The 27,324-nt window shown below is 44.2% G+C and overlaps 1 protein-coding gene across 4 annotated transcripts in view; it reads left to right on the plus strand.

Moving 5' to 3' along the window:
- ITCH (itchy E3 ubiquitin protein ligase) overlaps nucleotides 1–27,324 on the plus strand; it is a 2,580,358-nt gene that overhangs the window by 459,935 nt on the left and 2,093,099 nt on the right. For all 4 annotated transcript variants that reach the window (XM_044090275.1, XM_044090277.1, XM_044090278.1 and 1 more), the window contains exon 6: nucleotides 19,717–19,765. In XM_044090275.1, the coding sequence (XP_043946210.1) occupies nucleotides 19,717–19,765 (49 nt within the window). The remainder of the gene's footprint in view (nucleotides 1–19,716; nucleotides 19,766–27,324) is intronic.

Raw genomic sequence — 27,324 nt, forward strand, 5'->3', positions numbered from 1 at the left:
TACCCCCTTTGTCAAGAAGCCCTGAGGGTCTAGCAATGGGCAACAGCTTACAACCACTTTCTGATAGCAATGCACATCCCAGGGAAATCCAACGTAATTGCAGACAAATTGACCAGAGCTGTTTTATGGCCGCACGAGTCGTACCTCAGAAAGTGATGGAAGAGATCTTCCAAAAAATGGGGCAGCCTTGCTGCGATCTCTTTGCATTGCCAACCAATGCCAAATGCAGCAGCTTCTTTGCTCTGATCCCTCCTGCAGGGGAGTCACCATGGGATGCACTTGTTCATGATTGGCCTCCGGGACGACTTTATGCCGTTCTTCCAGTCCCTCTAATTCCCAAGTCTTTGCAGAAAGCAAGTATGTTGGAGATAACAATAATCCTAATTGCCCACATTTGCCTCACCAAATTGGTTTCCCCTTTTTTAGACTTGTGTATGGAACCGAACCTTGGATTCTTGACCCTGCTCCGGACCGTCTGACTTGACCATCAGGGATGGTTCACCCCAACCTGAGCAGTCTAAAACTAACAGCTTGGCTTCTCCAGTTACCCCAATTGCCAGATTTCCTCTCCTTTCCAGTTAAACAAACATATTTTGTTCTCTTCCCATAAATCATCCTACATGAAAACTGCACAGAAGTAAATGGAAGAGATTTGTTGCATGGGCCAGCAATAATCAGATACTTTTAGCAAAACTTTTCAATGAAGGTGTTGCTGCAGCCACTATGAGTTAAGCAGGTAGCAGTTTCAAATTTCCATATAGGAGAAAATGGTTCTGGAATCATGTCACACAAACTTTGTAAGGCATTCCTAAAAGGAACTACGATGATAAGACCTCCATACAACAACCCGTTACTACCCTGGGATCTGAATTTCATTTTTTATCAAACATCATCTGTCCTCCCTTTGAACCATCTGCTACCTGTGGTTTGAAGTACCTCTCCGGGAAAAGACTCCTTAGTGGCTATTACTTCAGCCAGGAGAGTTTTGGAATTGAAAGCTTTATCTGCCAAGCTTCCATACCTAGTATTTCTTAAGGACAGAGTTTCTTTACGCACTAACCCCTCATTTCTTCCTAAGGCTGTCAGAAAGTAACATCATTCAATCTTTTGAGCTTCCAGTTTTCTTCCCAAACTTTCAAAATAAAGGGGAATATCCAGTGCATCTTCTTTACATTCATAGGCAATTGTTTCTACTTGCATCGAACTTCAGAAAGTCAGACCAGTGTCTAAAGTTACCTTATCCAAATGTCTTTCTACCCTGTTAAAGCTCATTTCACTAGGTCGGTAGCCTCATCTGCAGCCTTTCAAGCTAGGTTGCCTTTAGATAATATCTGTGCTGCAACAACATGGGCAAAACATCATACCTTTATTACTCATTACAAACGGGATTTGGCCTCTAGGAGTAGAGCCTCTCCTGGTTCTATGGTTCTGAGGAATGTTCTTCTGTGGGCCATCCAAGAATTCTGGTAGCTTGGGGCACGGTCCCATCAGTGGAATAAATGCTAATTTGACAGCATTCCATAAAGAAGTTATGTACCTACAATAGCGTTCCATATGTGTTGTCCATCTGTACCTTTATTCTCACAACCCACTCTCCATACCCCCTGCCTACACTACTGGGACACTGAGTAGTACTAATTGAATATCACAGGACTCTATAGCCTCAGAAATATTTTTTTTATTTATATAAAAATGGTTATAACCATATAATTCTCTTGGGGCAAAAAGATTTGGGGAAGTTAGGGAGTTTGCATTATGGGTAGGGGAGAATGCCCACGAGCTTTGCTGGAGGCCTCAAACTTTTGAAATGGCAGAGACTGATCTGATCTGACCCTTCAGTGAGAATAAAGGTAGAGATGGAGAACACACACAGAGCATTATGGTAGGTACATAACTTTTTTAATTTCCTTCTCCGGTGGAGATCCACGGATAGGAAAAAATGTGTATGAGGGAATATGGAGTGTGGTATGTGAAATATTCGTGCACTACTAAGATTGGTGGACAAGTTTAGCGATGGTAGCAAAAGTAATTTCCCTAATCTTTGAGTGCAAAGTATACTATTTATTGCATGACTTAAACTCCCTGATGAATCCATGTGTCCATTTTCCTGTGTTAGTTTAAATTACTGCTTTTTCAATTCATTTCATATAGCCTCCATTATGTTTAAGCTGTCTGAGGCTTTAAATATTTTCTGTACTTTCATGAGATAGAGATTCAGAAGAATGTCTTTTTTAATTGTCGGTCAGAGGTGATCTTTAACTTTTTAACAGTGATGGGTAATTTTCGTTTCTTTCATATTTTTTATTAACCTTCTCTGAGAATAGGGGTTTAGAGTAAGGGTTATAATTCGTTGTGGGTTTGATGGATCTAGAGTTTGGATACGTTTTATTGTTTTAAATAAATATATGCATGTCCTAATGTACATGCATGTATGTGTATAACTGATATATTGGCATATCATTTGGACAAAGAAGTTAACTTTGGTAGTCATTTTTTTAAAAAACAAGAAACCTCTTTATTAAAGCTTCATGTTCGACATAGCCAATCATACATTTAATATTTATATAAATGAAAACAAACTGCACCAACACAGTCCTAATTGTAAGCATTTTACGTAACAAACCATACTGACACACCCAGTTGCAAACATTATACATCACTTATCTACCCAGTCATTTTCAGTCAAACGTTATGCAACTCATTTAAGTCCTGTCTTTTAAACCTCATTCTTCCACTGTATGCATTTTTCCCCACAATTCCCATTTTTTTTCCTTTGCAGTTTGCTCCTACCCTTTTCTAAAGATCTCAATTCAAGTTGTTTTATCTATTAATATATTTACTATTGCTAGTATAGTTAGTTTAGATTTTGATTTCCATTTTCTAGTAATTGCTTTTTTGGCAACCACCATAATTAGACACAGCAAGGCCCTTACCATGTCTAGGCAATTCCAATTCTGTATCATAGATCAGAAAATTCATCTTCCTCATCACACCAGTCCACCAACTCAGCATCTCCAGCAGTGCATCTCACAGGGAATCCTTAAAGTCCGCCAACTCGCTGCACTCCCAGAAAACATTTTCCCAGTTACCGCTTTCTTTCCTGTCACACCTTGACATTTGCTGTCTAGGTGAGGAGAAATATTTGGAGTCTACTTGTGGTATAAAAATATATATGTAAACATTTCCAGACAAAAATTCCAAGTCTTCTAGATTTCGCTGCATATTTGGGAGACACACATGTATCCCCCTGTTTGTTTCTTTGAATTGCTTATCTAATCTCTTCCCAATCATTTTTAACTTCCTCTGATTGAGTGTTATAGTTATCATGCAGTATTCTGTATGTTCTAATTATTTCTTTGCAGCTATTGTTCTAGATTCTACTAAAAACTCCACCAGCGCTGGTCTTTTGTTTTGGATCCCCTTATTTCTTTTTCTTTGCCTATACTCAGATATCAGTCCTTTGATAGGGAAGGCAGTCTCTAACCTGCAGGACAAATAAATTCTTGGTGTCTTCCCATTCTATCATCTTTCCTTCTGTAGTTATTTGCTCTCAGTACCTTGGTTCCTTTGCTAGTTTTCTCCAATAAACTCCAGCCCCCTCTTGCCTATAGTCTATATTCCTAATTGGAGTCATCCCTATTTGCAGAAACTCCTTCTGCATTCTTGTATTGGCTTAGTTCTTGGGATACTGTCTGCTACTTTATATAGTATTTTGTATGATTATTGCTCTCCTTAAAGGTCTGCATCCAAAATCCCAGTCTCTCTCTTTTCTTGAGCTTCCCCCTGTTTTTATCATCCCCCCTTTCCACTTTCAGTTTTCTGCTTGTGCTGTGTGTATAGGAGCCTTAACTGTGTAGCTCTGAAATACCCCTTCAAATCGGATAATCCCAATCAGCCATGTTCTGTTGGAAGAATTGTCTTATCCCACTTGACTCATGCCATCTTCCCCTCCCAGATAGTCTTTCAGCTCTTTAATTGCTATCCACAACAACTTCTCTGGTTGATAAAAATATGCCTGATCTTTGTGCAAGGCTAATGGACTAAAAATATTTTAACTATTTGTATCCTACTAACCATATCCATATAACAGTTTCCATTTTCTCAGCTTTTGTATAGTCTTTTGTTCAGTCTCTTCCCATATATCCTTAGCAGCCACATCAGAATCATTTTTAATCCATACTCCTAAATACTTAATTTTATCATGTCCCCATAAATATGGATATTGCTGAACCCAATTCATTTATAGGTTCATAGGTTGGTACTAGGCTATCGGCTCTAGGGCCTATACAAGCCTAACCATAATAATTCCCTGGCTGTTTCCTCCCAGAATATTTATTTCCCCAGTCCCCTGTCTAGCAGGTGACTGACTTGATCCCCGGGGTGAATTTCCTATCTCCCATCCAATCGTCAAGGTGCCTTTTGAAGAGAGCCAAAGAGGCACTCAGCTTGACATGTATGGGCAGCCCATTCCAGAGTATGGGGAGTCTCTGGGTCAGGAAACTATCACTCCAGCATGTTTTGTTCATTGTGATGACCAGGTTTAGATCCCTGGAGCGTGTGGCTTTGAGGGATTGGGATATTTTTAAGTGTAGCATGTCCAGTAGCACTGGGTTCGACATGGCCTTGTATGTTGAGCAGAGATCGCCTCTGAGCAGGCGATATGTGACAAGAGTATAGCTGGAGGTTTTTTTAGACTGCCAGCATAGGGCATCTGCTTTAGGCCTGTGATTCTTTTATGGCCTTTCCAGTTGTTGCAGATGTCTTGAGGTACATACCAAACTGGGCATTGTACTCTATAATGGGTCTAATGAGGGATGAGTACAGTGGGACAATGACCTCCTTTTTTCTGGATGAAAAGCCCTTAGTGATGAGGTGTGCCACATAGGATTTCTTGACTGTTGTGGCTATGTGACTATCGAAGGTGAGACTACTGTCCACCTGTGTCCCTAAGTCCCTTATCACACTTTCGGTGTTTAGTGTACTGCCACTTATGTGGTAATTCATGGGTACATGGTTTTTCCCAAAGGGGATAACTATACATTTCCTGGCATTGAGCTTCAGCCCATGACTCTGGCACCAAGCATCGGTTTCTCTAAGGCCCTTTTGCAGAATAGCCACATCATTTGGGAATGCAATAATGGCTCCTAGTTTGCAGTCATCTGCAAACTTTGTTAGACAGAGTCCCTTAGTGATGGCCTGTACTTCAGAGAAGTAGATGCCAAACAAGAGCGGTCCCAGGACTGAACCCTGAGGTACTCAGTTTGTCACTTGTCTGGAGATGGATTTTGAGTCAGCTACTTTTACAGTGTGGGTTCTGTCAGTAAGCCAGTTGGCAACCCATCGAGTGATGTAGGGATTTAATGCCCAGCTTAGTAAGTTTATCTATGAATCCAGAGTGGGGGATGGTGTCGAAGGCCTTGGTGAGGTCCAGATAGGCTGTGTGGACCGCCTTACCCTCGTTCATGGCACTGGAGACTGATTCGAAGAAGTCAGTCAGGTTGAGGAGACTAGATCGGCCCTTTACGAAACCAAACTGGGTTGGGGTCCAGTGTTTGAAGGTTGCCAATGTCTTAAGTTTCATGATAATGCGTTCCATGGCTTTGCAGATCAGATTAGTCAGACTGATGGGACGATAGTTCCCGGGATCCAAGGTGGATCCCCTTGTGGAGTGGGATAACTGTAGCTGTGAGCCACTCATTGGGCACAAAACCTGAGGTGATGCTATGATTAAACATAACACTTAGGTGAGGTGCCAGTTCATTTTGTAGTTAATGTAGTACACAGCCCGGGATGTCGTCTGGTCCCATGGATGCTGTATTCTTGGCTTTGGAGAGTGCGTCTTTTTACCTGTGTGGCTGTAATTACCGGAATTTGGCAGGCTTTTGATATTGAGATGGGCCCTTTAGGGGGTGAGAGGGGGGTGAAGTTGCACTGAATCGATTTTCCAGGATATTGGCAATATCCTTGATCAGTATATTTAACACCATTCTGTTGTAGCTCAGAGCAGATCTAAGCATTGCCATTTAGTTTCTTGACATAACTATAGAATGCCTTGTGGTTGTCCTTGGAATCTTTGGCAATTTTATTTTCGTAGCTAGCTTTGGAGGTTTTTGAGGGATCTCAGCTTCTTACTGAGGCTGGTTTGCATCTGCAACAGTTCCTTCTGTTGTATAGTTTGTTTATGGCAGGGGACCGCCAGATTGGGTTCCTTTTTTTGGAGGAGACCGTCTAGGTTCTGTTTGGAATGGCAAGATTCATGCATGAGTGGATGTGCTTGTACAGTGCCTTAGTGTAGGATTCAGCAGTCGAACTTTCAGTTCCCATCTGCATGGGTGTCATGAAGTTGGTCACTTCCGACTTGAGTAGCATGAAGTTGGCTTTGGAGAAGTTTTTTATGGAGGTTTCCATACTTAGGTGGGATGTGGGCATCAAGGGTGATTAGCTTATGGTCAGACCTGACCGAGGGGGTGACCACTGGTGTGGAGCATCGATCTCCCCTGTTGGTAATGACCAGGTCTAGGATATTTGAGCCCCTGGTGGGACTATGGATTAGTTGATCCAGGGCGTTGGAATTTATAAATTCCAAGAACCATTGGGCAAAGGTGTTGGTACCAGAGTAGTTTTCCCAATTAATGGCAGGGTAGTTGAAATCACCCAGTATTATGGTGTTTAGTTGTATCTTAATGTTATCTAGTATGTTTAGAAAGGTGTAGTGAAAATCTTGGAGCATAGTGGGGGATCTGTAGCAAGCTACAATTTGGATTGCAGTCTTACCTAGTGTTAGTTGCACCTGTAGAATTTCAGATGCATTGTGTTGGGCAACTAGCCTGGAGGTGTGAATATCCTCTGTGAATATGGACACTCCTCTGCCTTTAATGCTTCGGTCCTGGTTTGGTGGGCCAAAAGTGTGGTAAGAGTTGTAGCCTGGTATTGCAGGGGTGCTCTCTGGAGCCTTGAACCACATCTCAGTTACTGCACAGATATCACTGTTCTCCATTTTTAGGAGTGCCTCAAGAGAGTGCATTTTGAGGTTTAGACTTCTAGCACTGAGTAACATTACCTTCAGATTTTGCATGCTTATATCTGTTATGGTGGTGGTTTTGTCATTTGAACCTTGCGTAAAAAAGGCACTATAGGGGTGACAAGAGCCTTGGCCAGTAACCTGAATCCCAGGGGCGACAGGTGCAGACCATATCTGGCAAAGCATCGTGGTTTGTCGATCATGTTATCTCAGGCAGATGGATACTGGATCCCCTTTGAATGACACCAGAAACTTGGCCAATTGTTGAAGTCCATCATTTTGTCCTTTTACTGTGGTATCATTCTGGGCGAAGGCAGGATGCTGCTCAGGGCTAGGATCATATCTGCCTGGGCCACATGATCCGAGAGCTCTTCCATGTCTCTCTTCATGTAGTCCAGGGAGGTACATCTCAAGTCATTCACTCCAACAATGACAGAGTCGTATTTGTACTTGTTGTGGAGTGACTTGAGTGCATCCATTATGTGGCAGATCCTGGCACCCGGCAGGCAGCTGACGATAATTTTCTCCTTGTTCAGCCTGGTGAGTGGGACATCAGTGTGCCTGACTGTAGAGTCACCTATAATCAGTGTTGGGTATGTTGTCTTGCCTTAGGGGCTGTTTGGTGGCACACTGGTGTTTTGAGCTATGTGTCACTTTGGTTGTGATTGGTGTTTGCATTTCAGCTTTGGAGATCCTTGCTGCTTGGGCAGGTTAATGCTAAGGGCCTCCGCATAAGTGGGTTTAGTGTTGCTATGTGTGGATGTTGGTGGCGTGAATTTTGAAGAGCTGTGTGCTACTTTAGATGTAGTGCAGGTGTTAACCTTCTCCTCTTGATTGTCTAGCACAGTCTTGGCTGGAGAGAGCTTTGCTTCCAGTTTGGCTATGTAAGTGCATCTCTCGCAGGTTGTAGTGTTGGGTAGTATGACGAGAGGGTTGTCTGTGTACCATGAGGCAATTGTTGCATTGCCCCAGTATGCCCTGATTCACCAGGTGGACAGGAGAAATCACCGGAAGCTGACCCTTGGACATGCCTGGTTCGGTGTTTCTTTTGTAAAGTACAAGAGCTGTTTTTCCTTACCTTGGCAACTTTGCAATTATAGTCTGTTTAGTGCCTGCGATTAATTTCTCCTTATCAACAAGGAGAATTGAGTGTATCAGTTTAAGGTTTCCTAGTGCTTTCCAGCAGGTTTTAGAGCAAGTGCTAGTCATAGGGTTTCAGATTTTAGTGCTACTACTGAGAAACCAGCTAGTTCTAAGGGAAAATTTGAAGAGCCCACTTTCTGGCACCGGGAATAGCTTAAAGTGCTAGACTAATCTAATAGAAGTGCAGGAGAGCAGAAAAGTAGCAGATCTAAGGAAAAAAATTGAAAAGCTCCGCTCAGAAGCTTACAAAATATCCTGGATACAACAGTTCTGTATCTGGGCTACATTAGTTCAAGGAAAGGTAGGGAACTTTTTTTATTTATTTATTTTAAGTAGAAAATGAAGAGGCAGAAAATAATGAGATAATTCAATATGCAGAAGCTAAAGGGGCAGGTCTTTGATAAATTCTCATTCTTAACAGTAGAATGAGCAGATGTAATGTGACTGGGGAGGTGTCTAGTATCAACTACCAGAGGTGGGCAACTAAAAGCCACCAAGATGTAAAACCACCACAAGAACAGGGTAGGTGGGTGGGAAAACAGTTGTACAGATTATAGAGATATTAAATCAACAGTGCAGATGAAAAATGAGAAGAAACTCATCTTTTCTGAATATCACAGCAGACAGTAAGTCAGTCTTTCAGTAACAGCTTGAGTAGCAAGTATATCTGATTTATGGCACAGAAAGCAGAAAACGGACCTATTATCCAGACTACAGTTGCAGGAGTGGTCCTGTCCAGATGAAACCAGTTCTGTTCACTTTCTCTCACTAAGTAAGCAGATAGGCCTCTAGACAAAGGATTTCACTACAAACTGAGGTCAACACTAAAAGGTATTAGCTCTGTCTCGCAACAAAAAGGACAGTATAAAACAGTTGTACAGATTACAGAGATATTAAACCAAACGTGCAGACGAAAAATGAGAATAAACTCATCTTTTCTGAATATCACAGCAGGCAGTAAATCAGTTTCTCAGCACCAGCTTGAGTAACAGATATATCTGATTTATGGCACAGAAAGCAGAAAACAGACCAATTATCCAGACGATACAGTGGGTGCATAATTTACTGATCTGAAGTAGTTAACTTCATTTGCTCAGCAACCTGTGGTTATCGGATCCGAGCCGGCAGCTTTCCAAGCTAAAAGATCCGAGCTCCAAGCTCCTCCCTCTACCCATAATGCCCTGCCATCTCTCTCTAACCCTCAAATCTTGTTTGCCGCGGCTTCTGTAAGTTTATTAGAACGAGCTCCAATGGCGGTATCGTTAGTTTAGGCTTTTTTATATATATTTCCTGTCAGAAATTTCTATACCTTTGTGTGACTGAATCCCTTATAACTCTTTTAGTAATTTTAGCTAATTTTAACAAAACTCTCTTCTCTATTTTTAGCTTATTTCCCTCCCCTGCCTGTGTGTGAAGGTGTGTGCGTGTGGGCCTTTCTTCCTTTCTAGAATGTCCGAAGGCCCCAAAGCTGTGTTTTCCAAATGCTCAGTGTGTGGCCATAATCTGTCCCCAGCGGATGGCCACACTCGGTGCGTTATTTGCCTGGGGGTTGATCACCTCTCTTTGGGCTGCACTATTTGTGCAGCCTTCAACCCCAGGGCTTTGAGGGATAGGAGGACTAAGTTAATCCTTGCGGGCCTTTTGTCCCCGGATTCCACTTCGACCTCCTCCTCCTCCTCTGTGGCAGCGGCTGCCCCACCTACCGCCTCCGATCCCCTGGCCAGGACTCAACCTCCCTCTTTGGTCCAGGAGGAAAGGGATGGTAAAAAGAGAGAGAGAGAGAGGGAAAAGGATAGGCATCGCAGCCACAAGAAGCAGTCCGAATCTCTCCCTTCAGGCCCGCCGTCCAAGCAGCTTGCCTCTCCCCTCAAGGTCTCCAGGTCTTCCCCCTCCCGGCTTCGTTCTCCACGTTTCGAGCCGGAGGAGGAAACCCGGTCACCTTTGAGGTAGTCTAGGCGGCCTTCCCGGCTGGCTTCGGCGGCTTCGTCCAGATCTACAAGAAGTTTATCAGACGCAGACATGGACCGGATGATGCGTCGATTTCTTCAGGCCCAGATGCAGATGGGAGTGCTCTTGCCCCCTCCCCCTCCTGGGGGGAGCTCGACCCCCTTTTTCACCCCCATTGCTCCTTCTCTGACCCGCCTTTGGGGTTCAGAGCAGTCGGATCAGTTTAGCTTCGGAGCCGGGGTGATGTCGGCGCCAACAGTGGTTTCTACTTTGGCGCCGACTGTACCCTCGAGTCTGTCTGATCCTTTTTCAGATCTGAACTCTCTGGGCCGTGGGTTGAGCATCGGATCCGGAGGAGTTAGTGGGCCTTCGGCTCCATTGAGGTCGGAGCGCTGCTCTTTCGGATCCGATCAGATAATCTCCGGTGCCGATCCTCTCGCCGGATCTAAGGAGACTGCTTTCGGATCCAAGAGAAAGCAGTTCTCCCTCGACGTTCGACATTGTGGAGAGGGTTCTTTCGAGGGATTCGAGGCCCCAGGCTCTTGCTACGGATCCACCTGCCATTCCCTCTCAGACGGGCCTGTCCTCCATCATTCTGCCCCAGGGCAGCCTGCACCTACATCCCAGATGGTTCCCCTAGAGGAACAGGACATTGTTGGTGAGGCCTCCTCGGACAGCCCCCCCCCCCCCGAAGAGGTCCCTCACAAACAGAAGTGCAAGAGGAGGCACTTGGACTCACCCAAGTCTTTCACGGAGGACACAGACTTGGGGGAAGGTTCCCCAAGGTCACGCCCCGAAGACGTCTCTTTCGGAGACATTATGGAAATGTTACGCATTAGAGGGGGGTGGTCTGCCCAAAAACCTTCTTCGGATGAGTCTGTTTCTGGAGGCATTTGACGTAGGCCCATATACCTCTTGGGTGTCCCCTCCCGCCAACCCCCTGGTAGACCTCATAACAACCAGGGCATGGAAGGAGCAGGACACTGTCGAGCCAATACCCAAGAGACCGGATCCTCAGCCCTCCCACAGATAGGACAGTTTGGAGCAAGGGTGCCCCAATGGATGCCATGGTGGTGGCGGCTGCCACTAAAAAGGAATTGGCACAGGAGAGTTCCTCGGTGCATCCTCCAGACAAGGAGTCTCGGATGATGGACCGTTTGGGAAAGCGGATGTTCTCTTCAGCGACCTTCTCTGTAAGATCACTGAATTATATGGCACACGTGATTCGGCTCCAGCGGGACCTGATTAAGGTGTACGCTGGGTCACCCCCAGAGTCCATGTCGGCCGAGGACAAGTGGACCTTCTCTGCTCGAATGGCCACTCTCAAGTCAATCACCAACACATCTATGCGGCTTCTCTCCCATGCTATAGAGGGAGCGGCTAGAGCTAGCGGAATGGGTGTCATCTTACGTAGACAGGCCTGACTCCATCTCTGCGATTTTGCAGAACCCTTCAAGGCGTCCTTCGCGAACACCCCTTTTGACGGTTCTACGGCAAAACCATCCATGATACGCTCCTCCAGAGCGAGAAAGATGGGAAGACGTCTGCCGTCGGGATCCACTTCTCAGCTCCTCCGAGGTCCCTACTCAGGAACCAAAGAGGACAGAAGAAGATGTGGTTCCAGAAAGCTCAACAATCCCGTTTCACTCCGGATCCCTCATCCTTCAGAGGTAGAGGAGGACAGGGTGGACGCCAGCCCAGGGGCAGAGGGGGTCCGAAGAATTTTGGGTCGAGAACCTTTTTCGGATCAACCCGCGCAGCAAAGAGGGGTTGCCCGACTGCTCCTCTCTGGAGGTAGTTGGGGGGCGCTTCTCGGAATACCTAGCGAAATGGGAGTCCATTGCAACAGATCGCTGGGTGCTCTGAATCATATTCAGAGGCTATTAATTTCCTTTCCTGTCTCACCCTCCCCGATGTTCCACCCGATCAGAGGGAGGCAGCAGCATCAGAATTTCGAGGGCTGCTAAGAAAAAGAGCTATCCAGCGTGTCCTCCCTGAACAATCCGGATCAGGCTTTTACTCCAGGTTCTTTTTGGTGCCAAAAAAGACTGGGAACTTGCGACCCGTTCTCGACCTGTCAACACTGAACCTGTCAGTCGACAAAGAAAAATTCCGGATGGTCACTATTCAATCCATTCTCCCACTTTTGCAGGAGAACGACTGGATGTGCTCGATAGACCTCAAGGATGCGTACTACCACATTCTGATGGACAGACTATCCAGAAGGTTCATCCACTTTCGGCTGGGAGCCAGCCATGATCAGTTCAGGGTCCTACCCTTCGGTCTCACCACAGCCTCCAGGGTGTTCAAGGTCATGGCAGTTGTAGGGGCCCACCTGAGGCTTCAGGGAATACAGGTCTTTCCGTACCTGGATGACTGGCTCCTAACCGCCCCCACCAGGCATAAACTCTGCTCAGGCAGGGACTACTTCTTACACCTAGCCTGTCACGTAGGGATCACAATAAACCACCAGAAATCCTCCCTTCAACCTACTGAAATTTTGGAATTCATAGGGGCCAGGATAGACACTACTCAATCCAGAGTCTTTCTGACAGCGGACAGACTTCGCAGTCTAAGCCTTCACATTCTAGACCTCTTACAATCGTCAGCTCCCCCAGCGGAACTAGTCCTGAGGGCCCTGGGATCCATGGCAGCGGCCATCGATCTGTCGCCCTTCGCTCACCTGAAGATGAGAATCCTTCAGTGGACATTACAAGTTCAATGGTCCATCCTTTTTCACCCCCTGTCTACACCTATTCCCCTCAGCAGGATTTGCAGGGAGTCGCTTCTTTGGTGGCTCCGCTCCAGAGATCTTCGAGAAGGCCGCCCCTTTGTTATACCCCCTCTCCAAGTCACGGTGACCACGGACGCATCTCTACTCGGGTGGGAGGGCATTGCATGGGCAGATCCATCCAAGGCACATGGACTTTCACAGAGACCTCACTGCATATCAATGTCCTGGAGATGAGGGCGGTGCTTCTAGCGTTGCAGGCTCTCCATCCCCTTCTCCCTCCAGGAACTATTGCACTTCAAACAAACATGTCGGTAGTCTGGTACATAAACAGGGGGGAACCAGATCCTATCCACTTTGCACGGAGGCAATGATAGTATGGGAATGGGCGATATCCTCCAACCGCTTTCTCATAGCAGCGCACATCCCGGGTCAGTCAAACATCTTGGCGGACTGGTTGAGTCGAACGATCCTCTCACCTTACAAGTGGTCTCTGAATCCAGCAGTAGCTAAACAAATCTTCCTCCAATGGGGTCAACCTTGCTGCAATCTCTTCGCCTTCCTTTCGAACACAAAGTGCAGCGAGTTCTTCGCTCTGAATACCCCACCAGGGGAAGCCCCCAGAGACGCTCTAGTTCATGCTTGGCCATCCGGTCTGCTGTATGCTTATCCTCCTCTTCCATTGATGACAAAATTCTTGCAGAAAGCTCGTCGGTTGGGGAGCAGAGTTATCCTCATAGCTCCATTCTGGCCTCGTCAAACCTGATTTCCCTTGCGTGCGGTCTCCTCTAGTACATCCTCCCTGAATCTTAGATCCCAATCCGGATCTGATCTCTCATCCTTTAGGGTTGAAGACCCCCGACCTGGACTACCTCAAGCTCTCAGCTTGGTTGATCCAGTTCCCTTAATGGTTAGGACTCCCGGTACATCTTCATCGGTTAAGGCCATCCTGGTGGCCACCCATAAACAGTCTACCAGGAAAATCTACAAGAGTAAATGGAAACGTTTGTCTGGCCAGAGCACAGGAACTTGGACCCCTTCATGGCTCCTATCCCAGCAGTTCTAGACTTTCTTTCTCATACCTTTGATGAAGGAGCTAGTGCTTCTACTATTAAAGTGCAGTTGGCAGCTATTTCCCACTACCACGTTGGAAACAGTTCAGGGCCCCTAGTGTCCTCCAAGATATGCAAAACGTTCATGAAAGGAACCTTTTTGTTAAGACCCCCTATTAAAGATGCAGTGCCTCCATGGGATCTTACCCTAGTTCTTCAAGCTCTGACTGGGCCTCCTTTTGAACCGGCAGCTTCAGTCGACTTAAAATGTGTATCTTGGAAGATGGCCTTCCTGAATTGCCATTACTTCTGCTAGAAGGATATCTGAGCTTCACGCTCTTTGCAGTAAGCCTGCATACATCATCTTTCATAAAGGCAGGGTCTCCCTCAGGACTAATCCCTCATTTCTGCCCAAAGTGGCTTCAGAAGCCAACATCAACCAGTCCATTAATCTGCCTGTCTTCTTTCCAAATTTCCGAAACAAAGGAGAATACAGACTTCATTGTCTGGATGTTCAGACAGTTACGTTTTTACTTAAACAGAACAGCAGATCTTTGAAAATCTGATCAACTTTTTGTTTCCTTTGCAAAATCCTGTCTGGGGAAGCCAGTCACTAAAGTAACCTTAGCTAGATAGATTTCCCAGTGCATTCTCCTAGCATACAAAAGTTCTGGTCGTCCTGAGCCCCTGAGAGTGCAAGCCCATTCTACCCGATCTATGGCTACTTCTGCTGCTTTCTGGTCAAGGGTTTCTTTGGATGACATTTGCTCAGCAGCTACTTGGGCTTCCTCTCCTACCTTTATTACACACTATAAATTGGATTTAATATCCAGAGGACGTGCATCGTTTGGCTCCGCAGTGCTCCGGAATATCATTCCATAAGGGCCTCCCAAGTTGCTGGTAGCTGGGGACTCTGTCCCACAGGTTGCTGAGCAAATGAAGTTAACTACTTCAGATAAAGAAGTTATGTACTCACCATAACGTTCCATCTGAGTAGGTAACTTCATTTGTCTGCAACCGACCCTCCCTCCATCCCCTGGACCCTTAGTTCGTTATCAAAGGATCAGGATATGTTCTTGTTCAGTTGACATCACTGGAACGTATTGTAATCCTTTCCTAGGTTATAGAATTTCCTGTTGCCTTTTTTCTGGCAAACTTGATCTGAGGGTTAGAGGGAGATGGCAGGGTATTATGGGTAGGGGGAGGAGCTTGGAAAGCTGCCGGCTCGGATTGGATACCCACAGGTTGTATCTTTTCTTGATTTCCATATTTCTCTGATTTATACAGACGTTCATAGAATTTCCAAAATATTTCCCTCTACAGGATCACTTACTGCCTTCCTTGTTACAGGCTCCCTAAGCTTGGCAACAGTCCTTTTTTTACTTTCTGTTGCTGGAGTCATTGTGCCAAACGTTTTTGTGCACTAGGGTTATCAAAAAAAAAAAAAAAAAAATTGCTAAACAGCAGTCTTTCTGAAGTCGTGTTTATTATCAAGGTAATCTTTTATTTTCTGGTTAGCATTGTGCAGTTGACCCTCCTCTTTGAGATTCCCCCTACCCTGCAGTACTTTAACATTTGCCAGTCCCTCTAAATAAATCTGCTTACTTCTTAACCATAGCGCCCTTTCTTTTATTTCCACTGTATTTTTAAACTCCACCCTAATTTTATCCCACTCCTTAGCTATATTTTCAGAAGTAATTTCTATCCTCTGAAGTAGCTCCTAAATAATTTCTACTGCCCATTCCTTAAATTCCTCTTTTCAACAGATAGGTGGGAAAGTGCCAGTGTCTCAGTTTTATTTCATTACCCTGTGTTTTTATTATTGGTGCATGATCTGCAGTGGTTATTGGGTGTGTGTCAAGACCTTCAATTAAATGCACATGTTCTTGTGAAATGTAAATGCTGTCTAACCTAGCCCAGTTTCTGTATCTTGGGGAATATGTAAATTCACGACGAACTCCGGTTACTCACTTCACGTTTTCCATGCCAAATATTTTCATAAAGTTCTTAAAAAAAAATCTACTCTCCTTTGTTATACTTTCCCTTCTGCGCCCTCGACATATCCTCACTGCTGCAAGACAAATTCCAGTCCTCGCCTACAAGTAATGTGTCTTGCTGAAAACTGATTCTTTCCCAGAATTTTCTTAAGCTCCATTATAGCACTTTTAGGTGGAATATAAATACATGCCAGTGTAATCCCTCCTCCCTTGCTAGTGACCCCTTAGTACTACAAATCTGCCATTATTATATTTTTTTACATCACTATTAGAACTTTTCTTGCAGTTAATACAAGTACTTCCCTTTTTCTTTTCCCCAGATATTCTGCTGAATAACCATACTGAATAACTTTCTTTATCAAATTCAGATGTTCATTTCTTTTCAAGTGTCTCCTGTAACATAGCTACTTGTACTCCTTGCACTCTACATTTTAGCATAGTTCGCTATTCTTTTTTGTATGTATTTGTAAGACCATTGACATTTAAAGGCATTGCAGAAACCATCATTGTATTAAAAAGTTATTATTCCCATCTTTTATGTATAACACCTTTTTGTTAACTGTCTAGTTCAGCTTTTGTGTTACATGCATACACTGTTTGGCAGTTTGAACTTTTATGGACTTGTTTCTTGTCATATCCATTTGAGCCTATTATCACATCTTGCAAAACTTTTTTGTTTTATTGAAAACCTTCAAAAAATACTCCCTAAAACGTAGTAATTTAATACTAATAGACAAAAGTATGTACAGCTTTAAATATTGAAGTTTTCCCCTCCTAATAGGCACAACTGTCCCAAACTGACATCCACGCTCAGACTTGAGTTAACCTAAAAAAAAAATATATCCATGCTATGATCCATGATGCAACCTGTGCTTCTAAGTGCTAACTGGTTTTGTCTTCTCTTTATAGCTCTCCCAGCTGGGGAAAAAACTTGAATGCTTTCAGAGAACATTATCTCCTAGCTGTCTCTTCTTTTTTTCCCTGGCCAATCAGTCACTGTCTACCAGACTATAACCAGTTTCTCTATCAGATTTTCTCCATGGAGACATGAGAACCAGATGGCCAATTTCCCATTATCAGATGGTTTACATAGAGACATGAGGGCCAGTTAGAGAATTGTTGCCAAGTATGTATTCATTTGGTAGAAAAAAAATTATACTCTGATAGGATTTCTTGTTTGTGCGTTTAAATAAAGGATATTCCATTTTTAACTCAACTGTGGACTACCTACTATTTTCTGTTTGATTATTTTGGAGCACGTATTTTATGGTTGTATTTTACAGTTTGATTTTTTATTAAGTGCACCAAGTGCATAACGTAATCTAGGAAGTGAACATCACACCCTCTGCACTGTGAGGTTTTTTCTTGGTTCATTTGGTAGAAAAAAAGCCTCATAATATTCAATATTCTTTTTCATTTACTTGCTTTCTCTTAAAACTTGTTACCAAATCAGTCTAAGGTCCTTATTCCAGTCACCCCCCCCCCCCATGCAAAAATGAGAAAAAGCACATTATTTTTTTCTTTTGTCATGTTGTTTTAATCAGGTTGTTTATTTTTTTACATTACAGTGCCTACATTTCTTAAAACTGACCAAGAAGAAAGACAGAAGGGAGAAAGAAAGGGAAAAAGAATAGTAGTACCTATTTACAATCCTACACATAAAAATAACTAAGAAAACTTTATAGTATGCAAAGAAAACCATACACCACAAACATAGTACTATTAAGAAAAAAGGCTTTCTTTATTTACAGTTAACTTTCTCCCCTTTCACCTCCCCAAAGCATTTTTGAACATTAATGACATGAAATAGGGCATATAATGTAGAGTCCCCTACAAGTCCAGCAAGTTCTGAAAGTCCAATATTTCCAGATTTTCTTCTGTCATATTTCGTAAATACCTATAATTATTATTTTGTAATCCCACATTATTACTGTTCATCTCCATCTCCTAAATCCTGTCTAGTCTTCATTTGAAGTGTACCCTTGATTATTCTAGTCAGCTCTCATAATCCCTTCCTTCTCTCCAACAATTTCCATTGAAACAGTGGAAAAGGTTTCACAGGTGCAGTCTGTGTGGTCTTTATTACCAGAAGAACTAGAAGCAGAATAGTCTTTTGTTTCACATGTCACTTTTTGTTGGACAAGCTTTCGTATTTCCACCTTAGCATGTATTTAATCAAAAAATGGTTTTGTCCCTCCAGGGAAGAATACCTTGAAGACAGCTGGGTACAGCAGTTTTAATCTCACACCTGTCTTGAAATTCCCCGAATAGTGGAATGAATGTATTCCTCTTCTGCCTGGTGTACAATGAGTAATAACTCTCCACAAACACACTGCTGTCTCCCACCTTTAGTATTTTGTCCTTCTGCCACAGTTTCGTCAGAATAAATTTACTTTTAAAGGTCTAGGTTTCTTTCTCATAGCCAGGTTTGGAGTATGCACTTAATGTGCTCTTTCAACTAACAACTGCTGTGGAATACCAGTTGTTGTGTCTTTTGGCTTTTCCCGGTTAGGGGTCGCCAATCATTAGCGGACCGGAGTTCCGCTGTGGTAGTTGATTTTTACGTGCCGAGTTACCAGCCCTGACGCACAACCTTCAACGAAGGTACGCCCATTCACGCATGTCTCCATTCAGAAGACGGTCTAGCTGAGAATCAAACCAGACAGCGTCTTACTGTGAGGCGACAACGCTACCGCAGCACCACCACCTTGGGTAGCTTATTTGTGCCATCATAAAATGAATGCAGTCTCTTCCTTCCAGCTTCTCTGGTACAGCTGAAAATCTCTGGTTTTCTGTGTTTTGTCCTCTAATTTTGTCATTTTTTTTTTAAACATCTCTTCCTGAGCAATCTTGTATTCAGCCAGCCATTTCATTATTTCAGCCTCTGATTTTTGCAGCTTTATCACCTCATCTGATTATCGGTTTAAAGCTTCTTCCATTTTTTCCAGCCTTTTGTTTGTGTTGGTATACTCCATCAGTGTTTTGTTTATATTAACCAGGTCTGTGTGCAGCTGTCTTATCTTCCAGTAAATTACCAGAAGTCATGTTTGGAGGTTGCATTGCTTTTTGCTGAACAGCTGCAGAACTTTCCCCAGTCAGTGTTCCTCACTTTTTGTAGCTGATTTTTTCCAGGTGTTCTGTATTTCTTTTTTCCTGGCATTCAAGCCGTACACTTGCTAGCCTGTTTCTGAAATTTGCTCATAAACACAAGTCTGCTAGCCTTCTTTGTTTTTCACACTGGGAGAACTAGAGTGAAGTTTTTACTCTTGGCAGTCTCTCAGATTTGTTAGTCTTAATAGTTGCTGTAGTTTGTTATACCTTTTGCATTACCATCTGTCATGCTTTATTGGCTGTATATTGTACTCCCTAATAATGCATATTTTTATGTATGCAACTTTATTTTGCTGTTACTTTCGTTTTCTCTCTATAGTTACCCCCTATAATTTCTTGTGCTGGGATGTTTCATCTTTTTGAAGATATGCTTAGGAGTGGACAGAGATGCTGTGGTTTGAGACCTTGAGAGAGTCCGCAAATGCATGGGAGTGGATGGGTGGGTATTGATGGTGGTAGAAAGTTAACCTATGAAGTGCATATCTTAAAAGGAAGATGCAACATATAAGTGTAAGCATTGGCAACATTTTGCTAAAATGTTTAATTGCAATCAAAGCAAATGAAAATGGGATACCTACTACTGAACATTCATAAGCTTTCTCATAGTAACAAGGTTGCAGTATGTGTTGAGTTAGAATTTATTTGTCAAGATGAGGATAGTTACAATATTTAGCCAGTCTTTATCTTACTAATGTAGTTTTTGTATTGTTACAGATACCTCAAAGAATGTAAATTCTAGAAGAAGCAGTGATGCTTTTGTAAGGTAAGATTTACTGTACGTTACTCTGTCTCTTTAGTTCCTTGTTGAGATGCATCTTGATGGTTATAGGTTCGTAGGTAGGTACTAGGCTATCGGCCCAAGGGCCTACGTAAGCCTCGCCAAAGAGGTTCCATGGCTTACACCACCCAAGAAAGTTATTCTCCTGAGCCACTGTCTGGCAAAGACACAGAAGTGATCCTGGGGTGTATTTCCTATTTCCCATCCACTCATCAAGATTTTTCTTGAAGAGTGCTAATGAAGAACTTTGCTTGACATAGATGGGTAGCTTGTTCCAGAGTATAGGAAGTCTCTGGGACAGGAATCTATCCCTCCAGCGTGTCCTGTTTATTGTGGTGACAAGGTTTAGGTCCCTAGAGCATGTAGCTCAGAGGGATTGGGATTTTTTTAGGTGTAGCATGTCCAACAGCTCTGGGTTTGACATAGCTTTATATGTTAGGCAGAGATCACCTCTGAGTAGGCAATATGCTACGGAGTAAAGCTGGAGTTTTTTGAGGCGGTCAGTGTAGGGCATTTGTTTGAGGCCAGTAATCCTCTGTGAGGTACTTCTGTGGCCTTTCCAGCTGCTGCAGATTTCTTGTGAGGTACATTCCAAAAGGGGCGTTGTACTCTTTAGTGGGTCTAATGAGTGACGAGTAGAGGGGAACAATGACCTCTTTTCCTGGATGAGAACCCTTTTATGATGGTGTGCCACGTAGGACTTCCTGACTACTGTGGCGATGTGACTATCAAAGGAGAGACTACTGTCAACCTGGGTCCCAAGGTCTCATCACGCATTCGGTGTTAAGTAGATTGCTGCCTATGTTGTATTTCATGGGTACAGAGTTTTTACCAAAGGGGATGACACTGCACTTTTTGACATTGAGCTTGAGGCCATGGCTCTGACACCAGACATGTCTCAGTGAGGCCCTTCTGTAGGATGTCCATATCATTTGGGGACTTGACTATGGCTCCTAGTTTGCAGTCATCTGCGAACTTCTTTAGCCAGAGGCCTTCTGTGTTGGCCTGTACCTCAGAGAAGTAGATACCAAACAGGAGAGGTCCCAGGAAGGAACCCTGTGGTACTCCACTTTTCACTGCTTTGAGGTCAGATTTGGAGTCTGCAACTTTTACAGTGTGGGTTCTGTCAGTGAGCCAGTTGGCAACCATCTTGTGATGTAGGGATTTATACCTAGTTTAGTGAGATGTTCTTCATCTCACATTGCTGCAGTCCTTACACTTGGGTAGTCCGCTGTCCTCGGTCGGCCCGAATATTAAAGTATAAGGCTGACGTCGGTCAAGGCGCATTTGACTGACATCAGGACGTCAGGGTACAAATGCGCATGACCGACGTCATATCCTCAGTCTTTTTTGCCGCATGGTCCGATGCAGAAGCAGTATTGCGAGTGCCGGTTGGCGTTCTGAAATTTTTCGTTTTCGGAGTTTCAGACAGAGTCAAAGTTGGCTAAGTACCCCGTTGGGGAATATTTTAGTTTTTTCTTGCCTCAGTGGTTTACTGGATGTCAGAAAAAGTGAATAACTGTATTTCTTGTGGGAAACAGATACCGCATAGAGACTATCATACTTTGTGTATTCCTTGTTTAGGGCCTGAGCACGACGTTGTTGGGTGTCGCTCTTGCGCTAGATTTAATAAACGCACTATAAAGAGGAGATTAGATTGTGCCAGGTTAGTCTTTGGGAAGCGGTGCAATTGTAAAATGCCGTCGGATGCTCCGACGCCCGTTTCTTCGAAGAAGCGCAAGGATAAAGCAGTGAAGCCTAGGTTAGAAGAACCGTCCGTACCGGACGCCGGTTCTTTAGAGGTGTCGGTGGAGCCGGTGGTTCCACCGGAGGTTTCTTTGGGATCCCAGGGAGAGACCTTGTTATTGCAGGATGTGGCCTCTCAGGAGGCAGGCCAGGGTGATGGGGCTTCTCAGGTTACTATACTTCCCTCCCTGCCTAGGGTTGTTAGGCCCTCTCCTTCTGTTTCCAAGGCTTCTCCTAGAGGCAGGCCAGGTTTAGCTTCAGTTGGTGTCACCCCTAGTTCTTCTGGAACTGTGCCCAAGAAGCATGTGCTTAAAATGGCAGAAGATTTGATTACTCTGATTAGGGGTTCTTTGCCCCCTCCTGATAAGAGACCTAGGGTGGAGCCTGAGCTAGGGAGTTTTGAGCAGGCTTCGGATGTTTCAGAGTCTTCGGCTGAAGACTTGCAAGAGTACTCTCCTTATTCTGATTCTGATGTGGATGATTCTAATCCTTCTGCTTCTCCTCCTGAGGATTTTTCTTTTTCAGAAACTCTTCATTCCATGAGGGAGCATTTTAAGTGGGAAGGTCAGGACTTCTCTGATTCCAGGAAAAGGCTTAGGGAATTTTGTTTTACCCCAGCATAGGCCTTTGGCTATACCTCCTGTTTTGGATGTAGTGGAAGATGTTTTTACAGAGGCTTCTCTTAATCCTGATTCTTTGCCTCCTGCTCCTGTTAAACCGGATAGGTATTACAGGTGCCTGAAGTTCATAAGTATCTTTTTAAGAGTCCTAGGGCAGACCCAGAAACTGTTAGCCAGGGGCCTAAAGGTGTTAAGGCTTCTGTTGTCAAGAATCCGGTTCCTGCAGATAAAGAGGCCAGGGCCTTGGATAGATGGGGAAAGAAAGTTTATACTTCTTCCACTCTGGCTATGAGGGCTTTGAATTGCCAGTTTCACATGTTAAAATACCAAAACTATCTCCTTTCACAGTTGAAGTCTAAGGTTGATGCTCTGGCGGAAGGTATTGATTGTAAAGAGTTACAAGATTTAGTACATGTTTCTGAACAGGTGGGTAAGCATTCTTTGCAATGTGGTTTTGATGCTGTACAGGCCTCGTCTAGGGTGGCTGCCACTGGGTCAGTTCTTCGCAGGCACGCCTGGCTGAGGGATCAGAATTTATCTGACCATGTTAAAACAAGGATTTTAGATGCTCCTTTACAATCTGATGTGTTGTTTGGTTCTCCTGTTGAGGCAGTTTAAGAAAATGGAGGACAAGGCTAAGTCTATGCAGACTGTTAAAGATTTTTTGCAGGTTCAGCCTCCAAAGTTTAGTAGAAATTGGCCTGCTAAAGGGTGGACGTATCCTTCTTATGATTCCCAGTCTAGGGGTAGATCTAGACGTGGCAGGGGCAGAGCTCAGGGCTCTTTCAGGCCTAGAACAGGGAGTTCTCCTGCACAGTCTTCAGGTGAGGGCAGGGGTCAGTCCTTTCGTAAACAGACCCAATGACCTACCTTTTCAGCTGCCAGAGCCTTCGCCTGGCAGCACCTTTGGGAGGAAGGTTGGCACTTTTCAAAGAAAATTGGAGTTTAATTACCCAAGACAAATGGGTATTGGATATCATACACCGAGGTTACAGGTTTTATTTCCATACCTTGCCTCCTTTCAGAGGCATGCCAGACGTTCCTCCTCAACAAAGAATAGAGGCTCACAAGCAAATTTCTCTGTTACTTCAACTAGGGGCCATACAGCCGGTCCCTATGCCAGAAGTGGGCCTAGGATTTTATTCTCGCCTGTTCCTAGTACCAAAGAAGGGGAACACGTGGAGACCAATTTTGGATTTATCTATCCTCAACACTTATCTGGACATTCCCAAGTTCAAAATGTTGACGACCTCTGCTGGGCAAAGATCATTGGATGGTAACTTTGGATCTCAAGGAGGCTTACCTTCATGTTCCAATCAGACTAAGTTGCAGGAAGTATCTGCGTTTTCGAGCTGGGACTTCTCACTATCAGTTCTCTGCATTGCCCTTTGGCTTATCTACTGCACTCAGAGTGTTCACGAAAGTTCTGGCTCCAGTGATAGCTTTCTTCAGGCTAAAAGGAATACAGATCTACCCTTATTTGGACGACTGCCTGATTCTGGCTCAAGGAAGGGAAGAGCTTCTTCATCATTTGGAATATGTGATTGCAGTGCTAAGATGCCTGGGGTATTCTGTGAACGAAATAAAGTCCAGTCTAGTACCCTCTCAAGACATGTGCTTTCTGGGTGTAAGACTGAATACAGCATCCCAGATGGCCTTTTTAACCCCGGACAAACAAAAGAGTCTTTCCCTTTACTTCCATCAGCTATCTCATCAGTCCGGGCTGACTGCAAGGACAGTCCTTCAAGCCTTAGGGTTCATGGCATCTTGTATTCTGGTGCTTCCCAATGCCAAACTGCATATGAGGAAGCTGCAATGGTATCTCAAAAATGTATGGACACAGCACTGCCAGGATCTGGACACTGTCATTCAAATAATACCTTGCATTCAGAAGGAATTTTTGTGGTGGGCTCAGGAATGTCACCTAAACAAGGGACTCTCTGTGACCCGGCCAGAGGCGAGTCAGATTTTAACGACAGATGCCTCAGACAAAGCTTGGGGAGCTCATCTAAATGGAAAGTGGATACAAGACAAGTGGCCTGCCAGACTACAACATCTACATATCAACCTGAAGGAGATGTTAGCAGTCCAGTTTGCATTAATAGCTTTCAAGGATTTACTTCTTCCAGGGCAGGTGTTGATTCTAACAAACAACACAACTGTCATGTGGTACATCAACAAGCAAGGGGGAACGCATTCTTATCCTCTATGCAGGCAAGCAATGATTTTGTGGGAGACTGCTCTCAGTTTACAGCTCAATCTTCAGGCAAGGTTTCTGCCAGGAGCACAGAACTCCTTAGCAGATGTGTTGAGCAGACGAATTATGGATCCCCACGAGTGGAAATTGGATCCTCATGTATTTCAGAAATTGACAGTGTCATGGGGAACTCCAGACATAGATCTGTTCGCTTCTCCACTAAACCATCAGCTGCCAAAGTTTTGCACAAAAGGTTTCATCCCACAGCTTGGAAAGTGGATGCTCTTTCTTTCAATTGGAGCAATCTTCATGTGTATGCCTTTCCACCTCTGCCTCTCCTCCCAAAGGTACTTCTAAAGATCAGACAGGACAAGCCAAGGATGATTTTAATAGCTCCAGATTGGCCTCGACAGCACTGGTACCCATTACTGAGAAGTCTGGTATGGAAGCCTCCATGGCCTTTGCCTTCGATTCCACACCTGTTGTCACAGGAGGACAGCCATTTGCTCAATGTCAAACTTCACTCTCTTCACCTAACAGCCTGGCATATTCTGTTTTGAACCATAGAGGGTCTCAACTTCCACAACAAGTTTTGAATGTGATTTTGGAAGCTAGAAGGCCTAGTACAAGGAAAGTGTATGCAGATAAATGGAAGAGATTTTTATTTTGGAGTGCAGCAAAGGATTTTGATGTTTCTGAGCCTAATTTGTGTGGCTCTTCAATATCTTTCTGAGTTACTGGACAAAGGTTTGTCCTTCTCTTCTATTAAGGTTCATGCTGCAGCAATTTCAGCTCACTATGAATGTGACCCTCCATTGTTTTCTCATCCTTTGTTCAAGCAATTTCTTAGAGGGGCGAAGAATATAAGACCACCACGTAGAGCTCCTACTCCTGCTTGGGATCTCAATTCTGTGTTGGAGAAACTCACTCTACAACCTTTTGAGCCTGCAGCTACTTCTGAGTTGAAATATTTATCATGGAAGACTGCCTTTTTGTTGGCCATTACCTCTGCAAGAAGGGTTTCTGAATTACAGGCCCTTATGGCGGTTGAGCCTTTCTTGATTTTCCATAAGGATAGGGTATCTTTGCGTACTAATCCTTCCTTTATGCCTAAGGTGGTTTCTAGTGTGGCTTTAAACCAAACTATTCATTTGCCTACTTTTTATGCAAATCCCCAAAATAAAGGGGAAAAGATTTTGCGCACTTTAGATGTACACAGGCAGTTGCGATATTATTTGGACAGAACTAAAGGGTTCAGGCAGTCTCAGCAGTTGTTTGTTTCTTTTGCTTTGAGTTCTAAGGGCAAGCCTGTGTCAAAACAAACTATTTCTAAGTGGATTGGGTTTTGCATTGCTTTCTGTTATTCCCATCATGGCAAGGAGATTCCAGCTGGGATTAGGCCTCATTCCACTAGGGCTACTGCCACTTCGACAGCTTTTTTGAGGGGACTGGCAACCAAGGATATTTTGGAGGCAGCTACTTGGAGTTCAGTGCATACTTTCTCTAGGCATTATCACCTGCCACTTTACTCTAAATCCAGGGCTGGTTTTGCCACTGCTGTTTTGCAGGGCATTTTGGCAGCTCCTGCTTCCTTGTAGTTTGGCCATCCTCCCTTACCTCTGCTTTGGGATTCTACCCAAGTGTAAGGACTGCAGCAATGTGAGATGAAGAACATAGTACAGTTTTGTACCTACCATAAATGTAGATGTTCGAAGATCCACATTGCTGCAGTCCAATTTACCCTCCCTCCTTCCCCTCTGTAGTTAGAGGTGGTTGTGTGGGTTGGGTTGTAAATATTGTGTATATTGTATGTATTGTACATATATTTAGTGCAGGGGTGGTTGGTTGTTTGTTTGCTGTCTTTTGGTTTGGACCTTTATTTTTAGGGTCTTCTGACATCTGGGGCAAGAAAAGACTGAGGATATGACGTCGGTCATGCGCATTTGTACCCTGACGTCCTGATGTCAGTCAAATGCGCCTTGACCGACGTCAGCCTTATACTTTGATATTCGGGCCGACCGAGGACAGCGGACTACCCAAGTGTAAGGACTGCAGCAATGTGGATCTTCGAACATCTACATTTATGGTAGGTACAAAACTGTACTTTTAGCTATAATTCCAGAATGGGGGATGGTGTTGAAAGCCTTGGCGAGGTCAAGATAGGCTGTGTGAACCAATTTACCCTCATCCACAGCTTTGGTGACTGCCTCAAGGAAGTTTGTCAGGTTCAGGAGGCATGATCTGCCTTTCACAAACCCGAACTGGGTGGGATCCAGAGTTTGGAGGCTACCAATGTCTTTGTTTAGGAGTTACATGATGATGCCTTCCGTGGCCTTGCAGACCAGGCTTGTCAGGCTAATAGGTCGATAGTTCCTGGATCAGTGGTGGCTCCCCTTTATGGAGTGGGATAACTGTTGCTGTGCACCATTCAGTGGGCACAAAGCCTGATGCGAGGCTATTATTGAACATGGTGCTTAAGTGGGGAGCCAGTTCGTTCTGAAGTTCATGTAAAACGCAGCCTGGGATGTTGTCCGGTCCCATGGATGCTGTGTTTTTGGCTTTAGAGAGTGCAGCTTTTACCTGTGTAGTTGTGATTACAGGGACTCTGCATTCTTCCTGTATAGATCTGGGCCCTTTAGGGGGTGAGAGAGGGTAAAGTTAGCACTGAACCGATCTGCCAAGATGTTGGCAATATCAGTTGGTTCTGTAATTTTCATGCCTTTGTGCTGTAACTCGGAGCAGATTTGGGTGTTGTCATCTAAATTGTTGACATAGCTATAGAATGCTTTGTGGTTGTCCTTGGATTTAGTGGTGATTTTGTTTTCGTAGCTAGCTTTGGAGGACCTTATAAAGGGATCTCAGCCTCTTACTGAGGCTGACCAGGGAGCTCCTCCACTCATGGGATTTTACTCTCTTTTGCAACAGTTTCTTCCTTCTGTTGTACAGTTTGTTTATGGCAGGGGACCACCAGATTGGCTTCC

The sequence above is a fragment of the Protopterus annectens genome, chromosome 12.part0, assembly GCF_019279795.1.
Source record: "Protopterus annectens isolate FY-2018-M chromosome 12.part0, PAN1.0, whole genome shotgun sequence".
In the NCBI taxonomy this organism is placed as follows: Eukaryota; Metazoa; Chordata; order Ceratodontiformes; family Protopteridae; genus Protopterus; species Protopterus annectens.